Consider the following 20,211-nt stretch of genomic DNA (forward strand, 5'->3'; position numbering starts at 1 on the left):
ATCTTTTAAATGTAATGTTGGTTGCTTCAAAAAAAAATCATTACTCGTAGGACATACTGTATAATTATACACGTAAGACTAAGACCCTAACAAACTCAAAATGCAACACAAAATACATTCTTACTTTTCGGTCAAGTTCGGAAGATCTTCGCTGTTGGCCCGAAACGTTCTTATAACAAAGCATTAAAAAATATTGGAGCAAAAAGAATTCTGTTTAAATATGTAGTTGTAAGTAATTTCTAGATCTAAAGTCTTTGAGAAAAAAATCTTCTAGTGGATTCCCATTAATAAAAAACACAACTCAAAAACTAAAAGATGTCACATGAAACTCTATTCCTGAAAAACGATAACGTTTTTATAATATTTTATAATGACCTAAATATTTTTAACGGAAAATGAATAGTTTAAGCAAAAAACGCATGATTCCATACTTTTTCTTCAACCAATTTAGTATGTACATACACTTGAGTGCAAAAAAACGCAAATTGATTTTTTTTATAATGTAATTTGGTCTGTTAATAAATGCCAATTTTTTGACGTTGTCTTTGTCACAATTCACAATTTCATATCTTCCAAACTTCTATCAAGTTTTTCCATGTTTTTCCATTTTGTTTTTAACACTGACTATGACACACTGGCAAGACCACCAAATAAAACATTTCTTTTGATAATTTTCTAACCTTTTTGAAAACAACTTTTTTCATACTACATATGTAAATCTCTGAAAAATTTGACAATTTTGTTTTTGACAATTTGCGTTTATTTGCACTCAAGTTATGTATGTGTGTATTACCACCATACCCTTGTGAACTCATCAATCTGTTTAAGAGAAAATGATGAACAAACAAGGGTAATAAATCATGACGAGCTTATTAAAGTGTGTTGTTGAATATCTTATACGTATATTTGTATTTCAATTTAACGGAATATTACGGTTGATTAACCTTCTTGAGCGTAGGTAATTACAAAAGTAAAAAAATGTAGGTTTACTTATACACAAACATCGCTTTAAACCCTAAAAATGTTAAGAAAAATTTCTCCATGTCATTTTCTTTATTTAACTTTGGCGTCAATATGTTTTTAACCAGATTTAACTAAGAAAATTTTCCTCTTAATTAATAGTCTATTTATATTACCTTATTTAGAAGTATAGAAAATTAATATACGCATACAGAATGCACCAAAACTCGCGCCCCCCAAAAAATGCCATGAAAGGTTCCATCAGGAACACGGAAAAAATGTACCTATAAAAATTTCGAAGTTATGAGAGTTTAAATTTTGCACTTTGACTCTATTTATTCCTGTTGGAAGAATAATTTTCCAAGTTTTTTTGCTACAGGCTATTAGAAGAGGAAACAAGAAAGCTGTATCCTAAATTATAACTTTGGTTAATGTTATTTGTGGCAAAATTTTTCTACCATTACTAAATAATTATAAAAAAACATATCATTCATCATTAGTATAATTAAATAGACATAAAAAATGTCAAATGTCAAAAATTAAATGTCAATTTTTTTCGATAGATTGAATTTTTTAAACATTTCCATGTTTCTAGTATTTTATTTTACTAGAAATTTTTCTCTGGGACGCGAGTTCTGACACACTCTGTATATCTACTCTATTGCTAATTTGGCATACGATAACAGATAATATTGGTTGTCTGTTAGTGAACTGTCTATTTTTGTCAATAAGCTTTTTTCCCTTTAGAATAGTTGGATTTGCGTGCTGGCTACTACTCACCTTAACTAAATTTTTCATAATGGGACTATCCATTAGTCCCTTTAGGAATATTAAATCAGTCTCATTAATTCCACTAGTTCCATCTATATACTCGATACTTTCCCTAACATGTCGGAATGCATCTGCAACAAAAAGAGTTGTTACTTAACTTTTTCTGATAAAGTGATATATTTAAAAAATATTGGTCTAACTACTCAGTGGATTCCAATAATAATAAAATAAAATAGTATTTTTTACACATTTATTTTCTCATTTGTAATATTCATTCAGTTATCGAGTTGTATGTAATACGTATTAATGGCATCTATCTGCTTTATAAAAATCAATAGTTAACATTCGCAATCCTCACGTAACTGTTTGCACTCACTGCAAATATTTCCTAGGCATAATTTTCTTGGAAAAATTGTAATGTCAAAATATTTTCGTATTTATTGCTGCAAATCAAACCAACTCTAATTTTATTTATTGTCTAGTAGTAAAGTAAAATTTATCATGTTATTGTACTTCCAGATCTGATAAACGTTAGTCCAACTGCTTCAACATACATATCATCAATGACATAACTTCATTACTGAATTACAGTTGTTACAATTACAACTGTTCTCTCTCGATGAAACCAGCTTAAGAAACAGATTAGATCCAAATTTAAGTAGATAGGGTTTCTGCTCACAGAATAACCAAAACTGAAAAACCAAATGAAAAAAAATATAAAATTATTATTAAAGTATTACTCCTATTATTATATTGTGTATTCGTATTCAGGAGACTCTTTTATACTGGGTGATTCTTAAATAGACCGACAAAATTTTATTCTTGGTAGTATCAAATGAGAACATGCTGGAAAAAATATTTAAAAAATTCTTTGTTTAAACGTTCTTTAAATAAAATTTATTAAAGTTATTTTCCAAGTAAAGCGTACGCCACTGATGTGTTAGCACAGGTAGTGGTAACCATGGTATTAACGTACTTGATTATTGTAACAATTCATAAACGCCGTAAGTGGCACGGATCAAGGGGGTTTTGCCCCTAAAAGGTATAAACATAAAAAAGGGTAAAGTTTGTTTCCATTTATCCTTAGGAAGATGTAATAAAATTTTGTCGGTCTATTTAAGAATCACCCTGTATATCCCTAAATCCTAGGGAGTAATTTCTTGTTGATACGATAATACTAAACTCGTTTAGGTTTATTAACAGCTTTTGCCAGTAATGTACTTTGTTGTTTTTAGTGTTGGTGACAATATTACTATTAGTGGTGGCAGACATGCAAAAAATCTCAACAATTCATTTCCAAATTACGCACAATGACAAATATCAGTTTGAGTTAAAATATTCAATGCCTTTGTGAATAACACTCTGCTAAAAAAAAAAATAAAAAAAGCGCAAAATAGAAAAAAAAGAGTACTGAAGCAATCGTTTGTTTCCCAACTCGCCGCTGCGGTGTTTCAAACTCTTCTTTATTGAATAGATGCCTTCTGCAACTCGAATTTTAATATACCATAATAGTACTTATGGGTAGTCATATAGGTAAAAAAAATGAACCAATTTTACATCTCAAATTCAAAATTCAAAGAATTTCAAAAAAAATCCGAAACAATTTTAATTGTACTTTATCAATCATCAATTTGTTTTTTCAAGAAGTTTTAGTTTAAGCAAATAACGCTTAGTTCCATACTTTTTTATAATTCTATATACATACAAGTTGACCCAGCGAGTTGAAAAAGTACATTAGTGACTTTTAAATGGTAAAATTTTAAAAAAATTATACGGGACATTGATAGATACTAATCTAGTGCATCACCTAAAATTATTTTCAACCATACAGCATGTCCCAAAAATAAGTTACGATAGATACAAACTTGTGTTTTTTTAAATAAAACACCGTAAGTTTCTTGTCATTTTTGGATGTAGCCTTTTGAAACAATGTATTTACGCTAATCTTTTATTAGTTGATTTTGCTTAGTTTAGAAATAAGACGTTTTTTTGACGAAAATATGCACTTTTTAAAAATCTATTACACAAAAACTAAGACAGCTGGAACATTTTTTTAATACTTTTGTAAACAAGAAAGTACAGAAATTAAGGCTGTAACAATTTTTTGGAGTTTTGCATTTGTGAAGAGTAAAAAATTAGGAAGTTTGTCAAAAGTTAAATAACTTAAAAAAATTAAATGGAACACCCTATTTTCTATTTTTGCATCTAATAGATTGATAAATTGTCTATCTAAAGAAATAAACTTTTAATGTCTAGAATTGATAATAAAAAGACATTTAACATTCAGTATTAATTGTAGCAACAATGCCTATCTACAGTGCGATCAAAAAGTCTTTCTATCAAGCAAGCGTAGAAATTTAAAACGTATGTCTGTGAAAGATAAAATGTCACAATGACAAATGATGTCAAAATAATTTTTATGTACATTATGACAGGAAACCGTGGTAAGCGTTTTTTATGAATAAACACCAACGAAATCTCGTTTTAAGATGTTTTGAGACGTTTCATAAAATAATTCAATTTAATTAGCTCAATGATTTAATTTTTATAAAATAATTTTTTGATATCTAGATAACATACGAATTGCCATGCAAAATACGTCCTTAACTAAGATGCCTACTTGATAGAAAGACTTTTTGATCGCACTGTATATATGATCATTGTTGATACTATGACAACCATAGTAATGCCATCTCGGATAACTTATCCGTTGATTTATACGGAGATTGTAAAAGTCGACATAAATACTGAAATTCGAATCATTTTATTGTAAAAATAAAGAATCATGAATTCAAAATCCAGTTTAACATAAATGTGATTATTAAGTTATATTTCTTCCATCTCTTGTGCAACTGTGCACTTTTTTGGCTACTTAAACAATAGTAATTATTTTTTTTTAATGTTTAACGTTAAATATCTTTTTAGTTATTGATTATAAACACCTAAAAGTAAATAATTTTAGAAAGACAATTTAATAATTTTTTAAATACAAAAACAATAAATAATTTAATTTTTTTAAGTTAACGAACATTTAACAAACGCCTTCATTCTTTTATCTTTCCAAATGCAACACACTAAAAAAATGTTACAACCTTATAGCTTATACCTTCTTCTTTGCGGTAGTAAACAAATATTTCTAGATGTCTTAATTTTCGTGTAATAAATTTTTAAAAAGTTCATGTTTTCGTCAATATCCGTCTCATTTTTAAAAACATTGTCATAAAAATCTACATCCAAAAACGCTAAGAAACATATGGTGTTTCATTTAAAAAAACACAGGTTTGTATTGTAACTTATTTTTGAGACACGCTGTATAGGTGAAACTAATTTTAGGCGATGAACTAGATTAGTATCCATCAATGTCCTATATATATTTTTTAATTTTACCATTTAAGGGTCACTAATGGAGTTTTTCAACTCGCTGGGACACCATGTATCTCATCGCTTTGTATCTCATATTTACATGAATTCTTAGAAAGTTAAAACTTCAAAATTAATATAATTAATATAATGGAGTACATACCTACATTGAAACAATATAAAATTGTAATTATTTTTTAATAAAATCTTCTACATATCTACTATTTTTTTATACAAAACCTCTAATAGGCTTTTTTACTTTCCTTACCCTATAATTTAAATATACAGGGCTTTCATTTCAAAAGGATCCAGTCTCAATAACTTTTGACATTGAGTAAATGGATTTTCAAGCAAAAACAGGATCTCGAGGGGGAAGTTGAAAACCAACATTAGTTACATTTTAAGTTTCATCCCCTAGTCGCTAGCCACCCCTACTTTAAAATTTTAAATGGCACCCCCTACATTTTAGAACATTTTCGGAAAGAGAAAAAAATCAGCGTCTCTAAATGTCAAAGAAATTTTTTTTGTCGATTTGTTTTTTAGTTAGGGGTGGTTTAATTTTTGAAATTTTTAGTCCTAGTAGCCTTTGATTGAACTTAATTTTATTTAAATAAAAAATATGTCGATTTGGGTTGCGATGGGAGAGTTTAAAACCAACATTAAATACGTTTTAGGTTTCATCCTCTAGTCGCTAGCTACCCCTACTTTACAATTTTAAATGACACCCCCTACTTTATGAAACATTTTCAGCAAGGGAATAAATGAGCGTATCTGTCAAAGAAAAATTTTTTTTGTCGATTCGTTTTTTAGTTAAGGGTGGTTTAATTTTTGAAATGTTTAGTCTTAGAAGCCTTTGATTCAACTCAATTTAATTTAAATAAAAGTAATTTTTTATTTAACTGAACTGTCAAATGGTAAATTTTCGCTGAATTGTTGACACCACCGCCTTCTTAATAAAATGTAGTAGATGACACATAATCAAAATCAAAGTTAAAGTGTAGTAGGACTGATGAAAATTTCTAAAATAAAACTACCCCTAACTCAAAAACGAATCGACAACATATTTTTTTTCATTTACGATTAGATAAGCTTTTTTCCACCCCTTCCAAAAATGTTTCAAAAAGGTGGAGGGGCTCTTTAAAATTTTAAAGTAAGAGTGATTACTAACTAGGGGATGAAACCTAAAACGTATTTAATGTTGGTTTTGAATTCTCCCATCACAATCCAAATCGACATATTTTTTATTTAAATTAAATTGAGTTCAATTAAAAGCTACTAGGACTAGCAATTTCAAAAATTAAACCACCCCTAACTAAAAAACAAATCGACAAAAAAAAATTTCTTTGACATGTAGAGACGCCGATTTTTTCTCATTCCGAAAACGTTCTAAAAAGTAAAGGGTGCCATTTCAAATTTTAAAGTAGGGGTGGCTAGCAACTAGGGGATGAAACTTAAAATGTAACTAATGTTCGTTTTCAGCTTCCCCCTCGGGATCCTAATCGACCTGTTTTTGCTTAAAAATACATTTACTCAATGTCAAAACTTATTGAGACTGGATCCTTTTGAAATGAAAGCCCTGTATGTATTCTAAATTGTAAAGATTATTATAAGATTTGTTGTTTTGTCGCAGCTTTTGACCCTTTGTTGATCGAAATTTTTAATTTTACATTAAACTGATAAATGTATGCCTAAAACCACGTAAAAATAAAAAGTTAAATGTACCAAACGTCCATTAGAGGGGGCTGGAAGCTACAGTTGACCAAGGAATCAATAAAAAGATTTAATGTCAAAAGTTCATTATTCAGCGCACGTGAAGTTTCAATGTTGCTCTATTGATCTTAGAAATTCTCTAGCACCACCACAGAAACCTACAATGTGGCATTTTCTACCAAAAGCCGAAGAAAATGAAAATAGGTCACTGAAATCTAGCTTAATTTACAAAATGTTAAAATTAGTGTGGATTTTTCTTAATCCATGGAAATTCGTTCAACAATTCTTCCCCGCGAATTTGCGTAATAAGTGATTCAACGAATGAAGACCGACGTCATCAGTTGTATTGAAATAATAAAACATTCAACAAATAGTAATCTGCGATGAGTGTTTTCTATAATATTTACAAATGGAAATGATATATTTTTGGATTAACTTTAATTTTTGGAAAGAATTCAATATTTTATATAAAAAGAATGAGCTTGATGTAAATGATATCAGACTGAAATTCATGGACTGATATAAAATGAAATAAACAAATAAAAATTCGAGTGCATTATTTTATTCATTGTCAAACATAACATAAATAACTATTGTATCCATTAACACTGATTTATAAAATCCTCGTGTTCAATGGCTGCAATAATTTGAAATAGATTTCTTTAAAATAAATATTTGGATTAACTCTATAAATGCAATTAAAGGTTTAAAATAATATACGTAACTGATGGATAAATACAATAGACGTACAATGGTGACTTACATATTCGAAATATCCATTTTTATTTAAATAAATTCAGTGTATCTCGTGATCTAAAGGGACACGACAACCCGGCTCCAAGCACCAGGGAAACTATCATGGATGATGAGTGTATAAATAGCATTCGTATATTGGCTTTTACAGTTACTATTTTGTATATTGACATATAAATACAAGATATATTTATACCATTAAAACTTGATTCAAAGTTCTATCCTCACTCCCAAAACTACCCTTTTCAGTTTAATCTAAAATTATGACAAAAATCGTAGGGTAATTTTTTCAAAGAAGAAGATTTTGTTCAATTCTTAATTATACACGTTGGATTACAAAAAACGCCCCAAGTCATAACTCCTTTACTTTCAAGGATATGACAATACTTCTTAGGACAAAGTTGAACAATTTGTTGTTATCTATTATTCGGCATAGATGCTCAATCAATGCTGCATCCTGTTTCACCGAAAGTGACGTCAATTTCAGTCTTTGAAATGTAACAACCTGTATATTTTATTATTTTTGAATTCCTCATTAAATTATTGTCTTTCAACAAGCTCATTTGCTATTGTTTACCACCATCTTTTGATTTTAGGTAATCTAAAATTTAAATTAAATAAAGTAAGCTGTGGAAAGAATAGAACAATTTTATTCATTTTATCTAAGTCAAGCAAACGAGTGATAACAAAAAACTTTTCAATTTTAATCAAAGAAGTATTGTAACGTTATTATTAAAAGTCACAAAATTATAGCTCGGGGCGTTTTTTATAATATTTACTTGTATTCTTCGATTTTATTTTTCCTTAATTAATCAAAATTTAACGCCAAGGGTTTTTTTTTATACATACAATGCTTCAAAATTACTAATTTTTGAGAAAATGTGTGGTTTATTTTTGCTTAGAATTGAATTTGAAGCACTTATTTTCTATCATAGTGGAAGCGTTAATTTTCTTTCACAAAAAAAAACTCCATCAAGCTTGTGTTTTTATTCAAAATGTATAGTATTTGTCATAAACTCTGCTCACGACCGCTGTTGACACTAGAGGTTTGATACATTGCCTAGGATCGGATTCTCATTTATTTTATCTTGTTTTATCATAAATGAAATTTACATTTTTAAAGTTGGGGCAAGATTTCTAATCGACGTAAAACATTACTTTATTACCTACTTATCAAACAAACAAAATTTTTTTTTTTTTATAAAACACACTAATAATGAAATTAGAATAAGTAAAGGAGAAAGAGGCAGGTTGTCACAATTTTTGCTTCTATCATTAGAATATTTTTTTTATACAGGGTGTCATTTTAAAACTTGCAATCGCCAATATCTCTAGAACTAAAAAAGTTATTGAGAATCACTCAAAACCGTTTCGGTAGTTTTTAGGGGGAATCAAAATGGCATGGTAAGTGACGCTCCTCCACCCACCCTTCAAGCCACAGCCACCTTAAGTTGAAAATTTTAAATGACACGACCCTACTTGCGATACATCGTTGGAAAGCCCATAATAAGCGCTTTTCAAAAATGTCATACAACAGCCTATTTGGTAAAGTTATTTTTCCAATTATTCAAAAACGAAGACGTTAAATTTTCATTTTTTTTTACTATATTCAAGGGTGGATGGAGGTGTGTCACTTATCATGTCATTTTAATTCCCCCTAGGAAACACCAAAACGGTTTTGAGTGATTATTAATAACTTTTTCAGTTGAGAGAAATTGCCGATTGCAAGTTTTAAAATTGACACAGTATGTATTTTTGGCTATGTGTTCCTATAGTTTTAAGATCATACGAATAAATGATTGTTCAGAAAAAAAAAATTATATAAGAATTTTTTTTTGGCAACCTGCCCCGACAGTGCGTTGGTTTTCACAGACTTTTGGGATTGGTTGTCACGAGTTAACCTCAAATAACGTTGTATAATAACAAAGTAGTTGCGGAATTGATTTAATTGTATAAAGAGTAAATAATCGGAGTTAATTATATCGTTCAATAAATACTTTCAGCTGCAAAAACACAAAAACTTTAGAGTACTATCAAGATTTATTTATTTATTTTTGTATCAAGGTCTTAAAATATTTTAAGAGAGAAGATGGTTTTGTTCTGTGATTTTAGTCGACCATTTATAAAACAACAAAGCCAAATATTTACTAGATTTAAACGATCGCTCCACGAAAATCAATAATCGATAATCCTCTAAACCAATAAATAAAAACTTTAATCGCAATTCGAACAAACTTCAAAAGTAAATGTACCATGCTTTCAAATATATTTCCAATCAAAGTGTCCTATGACTTTAAATTTAAGTTGGTGAGATAAACTGTTAAATTCATACGTCACACTTTTACTGACACAATTTGATATCGCCAACTTAAACTTAAAGACATAGGTCAAATTTATTCGTTTTTATGTTTTTTAATAAAATTCTATTTAATAATAGAGCAATGTCAAATATGCTTTATAATTTATAGAAGCTGAACTTGTTACATGAAATCACGGGAAAAAATTGTTCAGTGACAAAAATTGCTCAGGTTACGATTGGTCTGTTCTTGCTAACAACTTAAAATAGACGGAACATTAAAAATCGACTAATATCCTGTAACAGTGGCGTAACTACCCACCCGCCAAAGCCCGCGGCCGCGGGGGGGCCCTTGGGATAAAAGGCCCTTTCCAAATTAAAAATAATATTAATAATAGTAATAGTTTAAAAAAATTTAGAGCGAGTACATGAATTATTATAGGCCAATAAAATAAAAAATAAAAAACTGCAGAATTTTCTCTTCTTCGAGCGTTTTCAGTGTAGAGCCAGGCGCGATACGCCGAGGCCGAACGCAAAGAAAGACAAAACATTTCGAGGAACTGGAAAGAAATTGTTTTGTGTTGTATTTCAGTTCGCACCATATTATCAGCTGTTAATAATGCTATTTCCCGCGTCAATTTTAAGTTCGAACAAGCACTTCTGATCGTGATGTAATCTGTGAAAACTACTTGTTTAAGATTTTAAGTAAGTCAGTAAGTCTTATCTTTTATACAGTTGCGGAATTAAAATTTCGGGCAGTATTTTTCTGTCACTGTAAAATGTTCATTGACTATTATAAACTTTTCTGTCGGTGACGCAGTCAGTTTGAATTTTTCGCAAAACCAAAAATAGAGTTACTCTTTTCAATAAAGTATAAGGGTGATAAGATTCACTGAAAAAGGAATGTCTCAGAGACAGATTGCCGAAAAAAAAAATCATCATTTTGATCGCCTACCCGTTATTATGCCACAAATCACTGTTTTTGAAAATTAGTCAAAATGACATAAACATGACAAGAGTAAACATGTATTTTTATGACGTCAAAATTAATCTAAAAAAATATGAAAAAAGCAAAAGCACTTAATGGTAGTGCTTAAAGAATACGAAAAGAATAAGAGAAGAAGAAGTTCGTCGTTTGGCATCACTTGTGAAAAATTTGTATATTCGTATTCGTATTTGCACAATTTTTAATACTAGAGACTACTAGAGACATAACTGCTCTTTTACTCTATTTAACTCCCGAACCGGAGAAGAGAGGGGCACCACAGTCGTCTTTCGCGGGGGGGCCCAAATTTTCTAGTTACGCCACTGTCCTGTAAATAGGTATTAAATGCAATTAAAAAAAATCTTAATGACCAAGGTATTTTAATAGGCCGTATGAATAAAATTGAGTAAATGCTTTTACTTCAAATTTTGCAAGTAAATGCTCTAAAATGTATGAATAAAAATGTAAGTAAGTATAAGCTTTTACTAAAAGTAAAAGCATCTTGGGCGAGTATTTGCTTCAGCGTCGAGGTTTTACTCAAAACTAGTCAAAACAAAATGAATAAAACAAAGTAAATGCTTTTTTCATTGAGGATTTATTTCAAAATTGTTGATCCTAATTAGTACGAGCATCACTTTTTTTTACTTTAGAAGTAACACATCAAAGTCGTAACGATAGTGGATGTTGTGCAACTAAGGGTAAGAAAAACGTACAAATAACGCCGCGAACCCTTGGGGAAAGATATCAAAACCTTATATCGGTTTGAACGAGAAAATCTTCATGCTTTGGATAGGTATTTTTTGTCTGAGAACAACGAAACGCGAAGAGGTGTCCTGTCATACGAACAAAAAATGAGAATATTCGTCCGGTACTTGGCAGATCCTGGATTCCAAACAGGAATTGGAGAAGAACTGGCAGTTCATCAAAGCACAGTTTCTAAAACTATATCTGAAGTGATGAATAGGATTTTAGAAAAAGCTGATGAGAGAATTGATTCATTTTCTTTTGAGAAATATTTCTATTAATGAGATTTAACAACAATGGCATACCAAACATCACTTCTCAACTGCAATTGGAGCTACATTGTACACACGTCCGAATTTTGAGACCTTCTTTAGATGCGAATGAACACATAAATAGGAAAAACTTTATTATAGTTTATAGTTTAAATGTGCACTCAACACGTGATGCCAAGGAAATGTTTACTAGTATTGATGCTTTATGGCCAGGTTTAGTTTATAATTCCCGAATATGGAGAAATTCACAAATTCGAGAACTTTTTAGTAGAAAAAACTATAACGCCATTTTGTTAGGAGATAGTGGATATGGCTTAGTACCTTGGCTTATAACTCCTTTTCGCACACCAAAAAATCCTATCTTACTAGAGCCTACTAGGTTGATTTATTTTTAGAGCATATTCTTCGAAAATTAAAACATTTACTTCGAAGTAAAAGCAAGAGCTTATTCATACTTATCAAATGCTTTTACTTTTTACTTCAATTATTTGCTTTTACTTTATACACATGCTTTAAGTAAATACATCAACTTTATTCAAACGGCCCATTGTCTCCAATAGTAATATAAATTTTTGTTTTGTGATAGGCATCAACGTCGTAATTTAAAAGAAAACCATCGTTGGGTTGGTTTTTAAAACTATAAATATGTTGTACAGTTGCGGAATTAAAATTTCGGGCAATATTGTCATTTTCACAATGTAAACTCTAAAATAACCTTTACATTAATAACCTCATTTTTTACTCTTGTAATGTTTATGTCATTTTGACTTAAAAAATAGCGTCACTGACAGAAAAGTTTAATTGTCAAATGTCAGTCATGAATGTCATGATGACAGTAAAAGGTTTACAGTGAACTTTTTGAAGTGACAGAAAAATACTGCCCGAAATTTTAATTCCGTAACAGTAACTGTACTGAATTAGTTGAAAAAAAAATTTTGTACTTACTACTTTTCCTTAAAGAGATTTAGCTTTTCAAAAATATAAATTTAATATTAATTCATGTTTAATTAGTAAAGGAGATTAAAGCATGCATGCGTAATGTTAAAAAAAAAACTTTCAAATCAATAAGTAAAACGTCAATGACGTTCATATGTATGACGTTTGACAATATTTAAACATGCTTTTAGATATTATACCTAGTTACGTCAAACTTTATTAACCATTTAAAACTTCAAAGTGGTTGGCAGGTTATTTGTAGCGATGTACTCGTATATTACTAAACCGGTAAATCTAAATTCAGACTTAACCATAATAATTGAAGACCTTGATGCAAGAACCGGGCAAGTCTATTTTTCACAAAAAAATTTCAAATAATTTTGAAAATATATCATTGACTGTAATACAAAGTGATCTACATATACAGGGTGAATATAAAGTATGGAACCAACCGGTTTTATTTTTAATCATTTGCCTCCAAAAAATAATAATTAATATAAATTAAAGTAATATTAAAAAAGTGATCGTATTTTCAGAACGAAATTTTGTTTTGTTTTTGAGTTATGCGATTGCAATTTATGTGAAAATTTTTATTTGAAAAAATTAAATATAAAGCAAATATGTAGTTGTAATGCTTAGAATATAGCTTTTACGAGAAAAATGATTTTATAGTGGGTTGTCATTTAAAAAAATATTTTTTTTTTGTAGAACTCATAACAAAAGGAAATTTCGAAAAATTTTATTCTTCTTAAATCATCACATTTTTATAGTACTTTATCACTCATCAATTAGTTTTTTCAAAAAATAAATAGCTTAAGCAAAAAACGTGTGGTTCCATACTTTTTATTCACCGTATATTACATAAAATTGGTCGAATATTTCACTTTTGTAAACTTATTGTTTTCATATAAAAAGTTTTTTTTCATTTTACCAACAATTTCAAAAAGTGGACTTTCCCGGCTCTTGCACCAATTATAAAATTTTGCATCAAAACTTACTGTAATGGCATGTAAATAATATTTTAATAAATAATTAAAATTATTAAAAATTTTAAATTGTGCAATAATAAATGGCAGTGAATGAAAACTCTTCAACACATTAGTAATTTGTGTTTCTCATATAAATGTATGTACTTAAATTCGGATCACTCACCCTTAGTAATCGGTTTAATAATCGTCGTGTCCTCATCAAAATCTGCCATTCCTTTCAATAATTTTTCTTTTTCTGGCAGATCCTTTTTATTAAATCTAACCATCATGCACTACTACTGTCAACAAGGTTGCTTTAAATTGTTTAATTGTAAGTTTATTTTATCACTAAGAAATAAAATCATTGTTATCGTTGTGTAACAAAAAAATTATTTATTACGATAAGCGCGATAACCGAAAAAGCTCGTGGCTGTTCTTTTCAGGATCGCGGTAGATGCTGAAATGTCTGCGCTTACTGATCTTTCAGCAGCGTTCTAGTCGGCGTTGCTATAGCTACAACATCCTAACACGTTTTCAGGTCCGGGCTTGGGACGAAATTAAAACTTAATAACTGATGTGATATGTGGTTATGTTCACTTTCCATTAACATTGAGATCGCAAAAATTTTTAAGCAGTTGTTTTTAAAAGCAAAGTAATACAGGTGCGCCAGAACTCACGCCCCAGAGAAAAATGCCATTGTAAGGTAAAATACCAGGAACATGGCAAAAATGTTCAAATGCTATCTATAAAGTTATAAGAATTATAAGAGAGGAAAAGGAAACAAGGAACCTATATACTAAATTGTAACTTTGTTTAATGTTATTTGGAGCTTTTATTGGCAAAATTTTTGTACCTTTACTAGATAATTATAAAGAAAGACATACCTATACAAGATCATCAGTATCATTAAATAGACATATAAAATGTCAAATGTCAAAATTTAGATTTTTTTTTCATGTTCCTGGTAACTTATCTTACATAAAATTTTTCTCTGGGACGCGAGTTCTGACACACCCTGTATACATTAAATAAATATTTCTACAGGGTGTCCTATCTAAAACTTTTGGGTCTAATAGGTATCTCTGTTATTTGTAAACGGATTCTAACGAAATTATATCAACAATTTACCCTTCCACAGTTCTAATTCATTATCAACTTTTATAAATGAACGGGAAGTAGGAATTTCAAAACTAATTTACGATTCGTAGAAGTAGTGAATCCCAATTAAAAGTGTTTTGCCGCTAATACCGGTTACAATAATTAATTAATTATCAAAGTTACATTTTTGTCGAAAAAATAAAACCGCCATTGTGATAAAATTTAAAAAGCAGAAAAAAATCCCAAAAGTAAGAGAAAATTTACTTTTCTTTCCACTGAGACAGAATAATGACGTTTTAAAGTTACAAATTTGCTCGTTTTAGTATAACACACCGTATGACATATTTTACACACCCTTAATTATAATAATTATTATTAATGAAATAAAATCCCATGACAAGATTTACTAAAAAGAAATGTTGAGGCTAAATGCAAAAGCATTTTTATTACTTTCCTCTCGCAGATGATTTATAACTGCGGTTAGGTAGGAGGACCCAAATAATGAGGGTCGGTTTATGGACACGTCATTTTCAACTTTTCTGAGTGTACATCATACATACCACTATTGGCATCAATGGTTCTAAAACTTCTAAAGGTGTTCTAACTTAATTTACCACAGGTTTTCAAGGTTGTATGTACAAAATGTTACTTAAAGACGTTTTAGAGTTAACTTCTTTCAAAAATTTAAAAATTTTAACAACATAATCGACGTATTTCTGCTGATTCAGACCAGTGATGTAGTTAATTTTTTGTGTAGAGGTCTATTTTTAGTGCTTAACCATATAATAGTAGTTTCGCTTAATTTTAAATTGAGAAAGTATGTGTTAAAATTATTTATTTTATCTTGAAGTAATTTTGTTAATACTAATTGAATCTCCACTTTTTAAGTTGTTTACATTTTGAATATCATAAAAATCCGTTGGCACATAACATATATTAAACGTGGGAGACCTTGTGTTTATAAAAGGTACTTTTTGGTATTTTAAAATTAAATAATTATACTGGTTTAGTTTAAAGAACATAATATTTTCTGTTTGTTTGTGGAGAAAAAATAAAGAAAGAAAGAAAGAAATGTATTAAGTTAAGTTATGTTTTCATTTTTAGATTAAGACTGTTTGCATATTAAAGTTACATCAACCAACAAGGAGTAATAAAATGAGACTTCCTAAATATGAAGTAGCTTATAAATACACAGTACTCTTAGCAATAGCAACTTCCAATAACAGACCTCGAATGGAAGTCAATATTATTTTAATTATGTAAATCAGCAATTTTGTTGTATTTTTTAGAGAAATATTTTTTGTTTATTTTTTTTTAAATTTCTTTTATGAAGTACAGTTTATCAATTAATCATAAGTAACAATGCGACCTATGCAGCACATACCTACTCTGTGTTCCAAGTTAATTTTTGATTAGGTGATTCACTTACACAGCTTAAAAAATCAAATAAACTTTACCGTATTAATTTATAATACACAACAATATGTTAGATGTTTACCTAGTGCTGAAAAATCCGTAGATGTACAACTTCTTTTTACAACTCTTTTACACTGCAATTCCGCTTGGTTATTCTTAATGAAAGGTCTACATCCCCATTTTATACCATAACAGGTGCGCACCATAGTTAGGTATACAGTTATTAACAGCACAATATAACTTATTCTGCTATTTATAAATCTTGTTTAACAAGTAATCGATAAAGAAACAATACACATTTTAAGAATCTTTTGCTATTGTATTAACGAAACATTTCAATTTCGCGACCTCTGTTACAACAATGCACGACGTTAATAATAGAAAGGACGAACTCGCAACTGGAAAAAGCGTCAGGTGAAGCTTCACCCACGCATTACCTTGCAATCTGGACGAATTATCGATAAAGCTGGAACAGCTTTTCAAAGTGCTTTTCAGCACGATATCGACATTATTTCATGTTACAAGGATTATTATTATAAAACGATCACAAAGTTAATCTATAAAATAAAATATTTTGTAAGGAAATTAAATTTATAAATAAAACACATTTGTTATAAACTACAAAACAAAAATACCTAACTGTGCCAATAAAGGCACATAATATTTCAGTACTTCAACAAAAAGCTCTGAAACTGAAACCGTGTATTTTGGGTTGCCTATGCACATTGCAGTCATTGCACATTTATCGTTTTTCATCCGTTAATTCCATTATAAGCGGCATTTCTTTCAAAGGATTTCAAGAGTTTATGAGAATACGTACTAAATTGAGTGTGTTAACACATCCAAGTAAGTTTTGAACAATGAATTGCATCTTGCTTTAAAAATGCTCTAACTTTATATTTTCTTGACGGGTATATTGTAATTCTAACCTCACTTTTACAAAATATTTTTATGTCTAATTAGGCGTTTGGGTATTTATTTTTCACAAAATTTTTAGAACCACCAACATGGGTGATTTTGCTGACCTCCTTCAAGAGGCTGAAAAAATAACTGTTGATATTGAAGGAAGTAAAGAACTGCCAAAAGTTGATAGATCCATTCGACAAGTCTTGGAAGCTTCTAACGATTTATATTCAAAAGTAGCCCAAACTGGGGCAAAGGACATTCAAGCGTATGTTTATGGTTTAGTTAGTGTTGTTAAATATACCGTAAATGTGATAAATTTTAGAAATTTATTGTTAGGATCAAAAGGCGTTGATTTACCAAAAATAATACAAAAATTGGAATCAATTAGTACAAAACGTACATTTGAATCTATTGAACCGGTCGAGGACGTTAATGCAGTTGGAATTCTGGAAAATGAAATTCAAAACTGTATTTTGAGTGTTTTTGAAAATGGTTTTAATAAAGTAAGTAATAAGTAGACGTTAAGGGGTTTACATGTAATAGTTACTTGTTTTAGTGTATGAAAACAATTTCTGATTGCTCTTGGGAACATCAAACTGGAGAATGGAAGCAGGAAAAACGAAAAATTTTAAATTCGATGGTTGGGCCATCCGGTGCTTTCATAGAAATCGGGAAGTATTCAACAGTTTTTATGGAGAGGCCTATGTCTATTACGCCCAATCTAGGAGTGGCAGAGACACTTTATGCCTGTAAAATTATGGAATACAATCAAGCAGTTGGTAGAAGCTTTCAGAAGCCAAATCTTATTAACAGTTTTATCAATGTGGCGAATGATCTCAGGGATGCTGTAAGTTTAATTTTTTTATTTCTAATTTATTACTTTTTATATTGAGAAACTAGCTGCAGAGGTTAACTACACAAATTTTAAGTACAATTGTAGCGAAGGCTTATATAACATTTAAATTGTCTACCGTAAAATGCCATTGCAACGATGAAATTTATTTCCCGATTTTACAAGTTTGTTTGATTTTTTAATACTTGAAACTTGAACTTTGTAATAAACCATTGCATTACAAGAACATTACGGGTCGGATTGTAAAACACGAATTAAAAATTAATCCCTTGTTAAAAGTTAATGCGCAATCGTGATCAGTTAATCTGACGTTTGATTGCTTCTATAAACTGAGCCTACGTCCCTTAGAGAAAATGTTGTTTAACAAATATCTAGTAAATTAATGGCATTTATTCGTTACTTTAATTGTTTGTACAGCTAAAGGTTAAATACGATTTGAAATTTCTTTTTACGAGATGACTAAATCAGGACTCAATTGTTTACATACCGATGAAATGAATTGTTGTGAGTATTTTGAAAAAAAAAATACCTGACCTCTCAGATTTCTCAGAACAAACCAACGAGAATGTCACAGCTTTTACTGAGTAAACGAAGGAAGTTTGCCACAGAAAACGCTTTTAAAAATATTGGAGATTATATTATAAATACTTGCTTCAAAATTCATGTGTGAAGTGTGCAAGAAGTTTACCAAAGATATCATAGGTGTTAGGCAAACATATTTTTGTTATTAAAAAATATTGATTTGTTTTATCATCTTTGCTGATCGTATTTTTTTTTATAATAGTTATTTATTATACAAGACGATAAAGCGATTGTTTGACGAAGTCACGAGTGAACTTATTTCACGAGTAGATAAACAATCTTTATCGTCGTGTATAATACAACATTTTTTTCTATAGCAGGACTAACAGTTTAAGGGAGTTTAAGAGAAAAAAATAACATTTCAAAAAAATGACAATTTTTGCCATTTCTCAATACGAAACGTCAGATTATTTTTAACAGATTTAAAGCAAGTTGAAGCCTTGTTGAGTCTAATTCGAAGAATAAAATGTTGTATTCAACTCCTTTGAGTGTAAATCGGACGCTTTATTCCACCTCGTGGATAATAAAATTTGTAAATTTAAATGAATAATAGTTATTTATTCGACGAGTTTTAGTGTAAATCGGACGGATTATTTCACTGAGTGGGTTATTAAACCACGAGTGTATCGAGTGGTTTATCATTCACAAGGTGGAATAAAGCGTCCGATTTACACTCAAACGAGTTGAATACAACATTTTATTCTTCGAATTAGACTCAATAAGGCTTAAACTTGCTTTAAATCTGTTAAAAATAATCTGACGTTTCTTATTGAGAAATGCCAAACAGTTGTCAAAACTTCCTTACACGGGAGAAAAACCGTAAATTTTGACAGTGTCGAAGAATAAAATAAGTTAAATCATTTTATTTACCCTTGCTGTTAAAGTGTTACTTTATCTACCCTTGCGGTTAAAGTGCCACTTTATCTATTCAAAAGAGTTGATAAAGAAATAGTTTAACATCTGCTATAGAAAAAAATCCTTTATTAGATTTAGAATAGTTTGTTATGAAATTTAGCATTTTGATATATCAAAAAAAATAATGGAAGACTGCAAATAAAGGGTATTAAAAAAATATTTTAAAATATTTAAGGTGGTATTAGTAAAATAAACGAAAAAGTCTTAATAAACATGGGTTCGCAAACTAACGGTTTCCGAGATATAGAATGAGAAAAATTTTTAAATTTGTACTAGTTTGAACAGATTGTAAATAAATGTTTAAAAAAATAAATAATGTTCAATATCTTGAAACTGTTACCCATGTTTATTAAGACTTTTTTGTTTGTTTTTGTTCATGCTATTACCTCCTGAAATATTTTACAATTTTCAAACACCCTTTATTATTATTTATGAACTTATACCTAATTACGTATACATACTTATTTACTTAATTTAAAAATAAATTATTATTATTATTTGGATTTGACATTGATTTAATTATTACATTGGATTGATGAGAGCTTTTTTATCTTTTAACCTTACAAGTACCTACCGACAAAATTAAACCGTTGACTTTATTCTTTAATTCCTAAAGCTCACAAAACTTTTTTTCGCTCGATTTATCATTAATATTTTGCATTTTTCTAGAAGAAACATTTTTATGT

At 29.4% G+C, this 20,211-nt stretch overlaps 2 protein-coding genes across 3 annotated transcripts in view; one reads left to right on the forward strand and one right to left on the reverse strand.

Annotated features, from left to right (window-relative positions):
* LOC123013313 (MAGUK p55 subfamily member 2) overlaps positions 1-16,571 on the reverse strand; it is a 35,081-nt gene extending 18,510 nt beyond the window's left edge. The window contains exons 1-2 of one of the 2 annotated variants that reach the window (XM_044411759.1): positions 16,352-16,571; positions 1,741-1,862 (exon numbers count right to left, since the gene is read on the reverse strand). In XM_044411759.1, coding sequence (XP_044267694.1) covers positions 1,741-1,862; positions 16,352-16,475 — 246 coding nt within the window. In that variant the 5' untranslated portion in view covers positions 16,476-16,571. Of the gene's footprint in view, positions 1-1,740; positions 1,863-13,939; positions 14,080-16,351 lie in introns of those variants that run through there. The other variant, XM_044411760.1, reaches the window with a different exon arrangement.
* Positions 16,572-16,984: 413 nt separating this feature from the next.
* The window catches only part of LOC123012594 (nuclear pore complex protein Nup93-like), a 9,099-nt gene continuing 5,872 nt past the window's right edge, over positions 16,985-20,211 (forward strand). Inside the window, exons 1-4 of the mRNA XM_044410617.1 lie at positions 16,985-17,115; positions 17,267-17,440; positions 17,498-17,678; positions 17,732-18,022. Of these exons, the coding sequence (XP_044266552.1) occupies positions 17,277-17,440; positions 17,498-17,678; positions 17,732-18,022 (636 nt within the window). The 5' untranslated portion in view covers positions 16,985-17,115; positions 17,267-17,276. The remainder of the gene's footprint in view (positions 17,116-17,266; positions 17,441-17,497; positions 17,679-17,731; positions 18,023-20,211) is intronic.

The sequence above is a fragment of the Tribolium madens genome, unplaced genomic scaffold, assembly GCF_015345945.1.
Source record: "Tribolium madens isolate multiple individuals breed KSU strain unplaced genomic scaffold, Tmad_KSU_1.1 Scaffold_96;HRSCAF=242;Tcas5.2_LG5, whole genome shotgun sequence".
NCBI lineage: Eukaryota > Metazoa > Arthropoda > Insecta > Coleoptera > Tenebrionidae > Tribolium > Tribolium madens.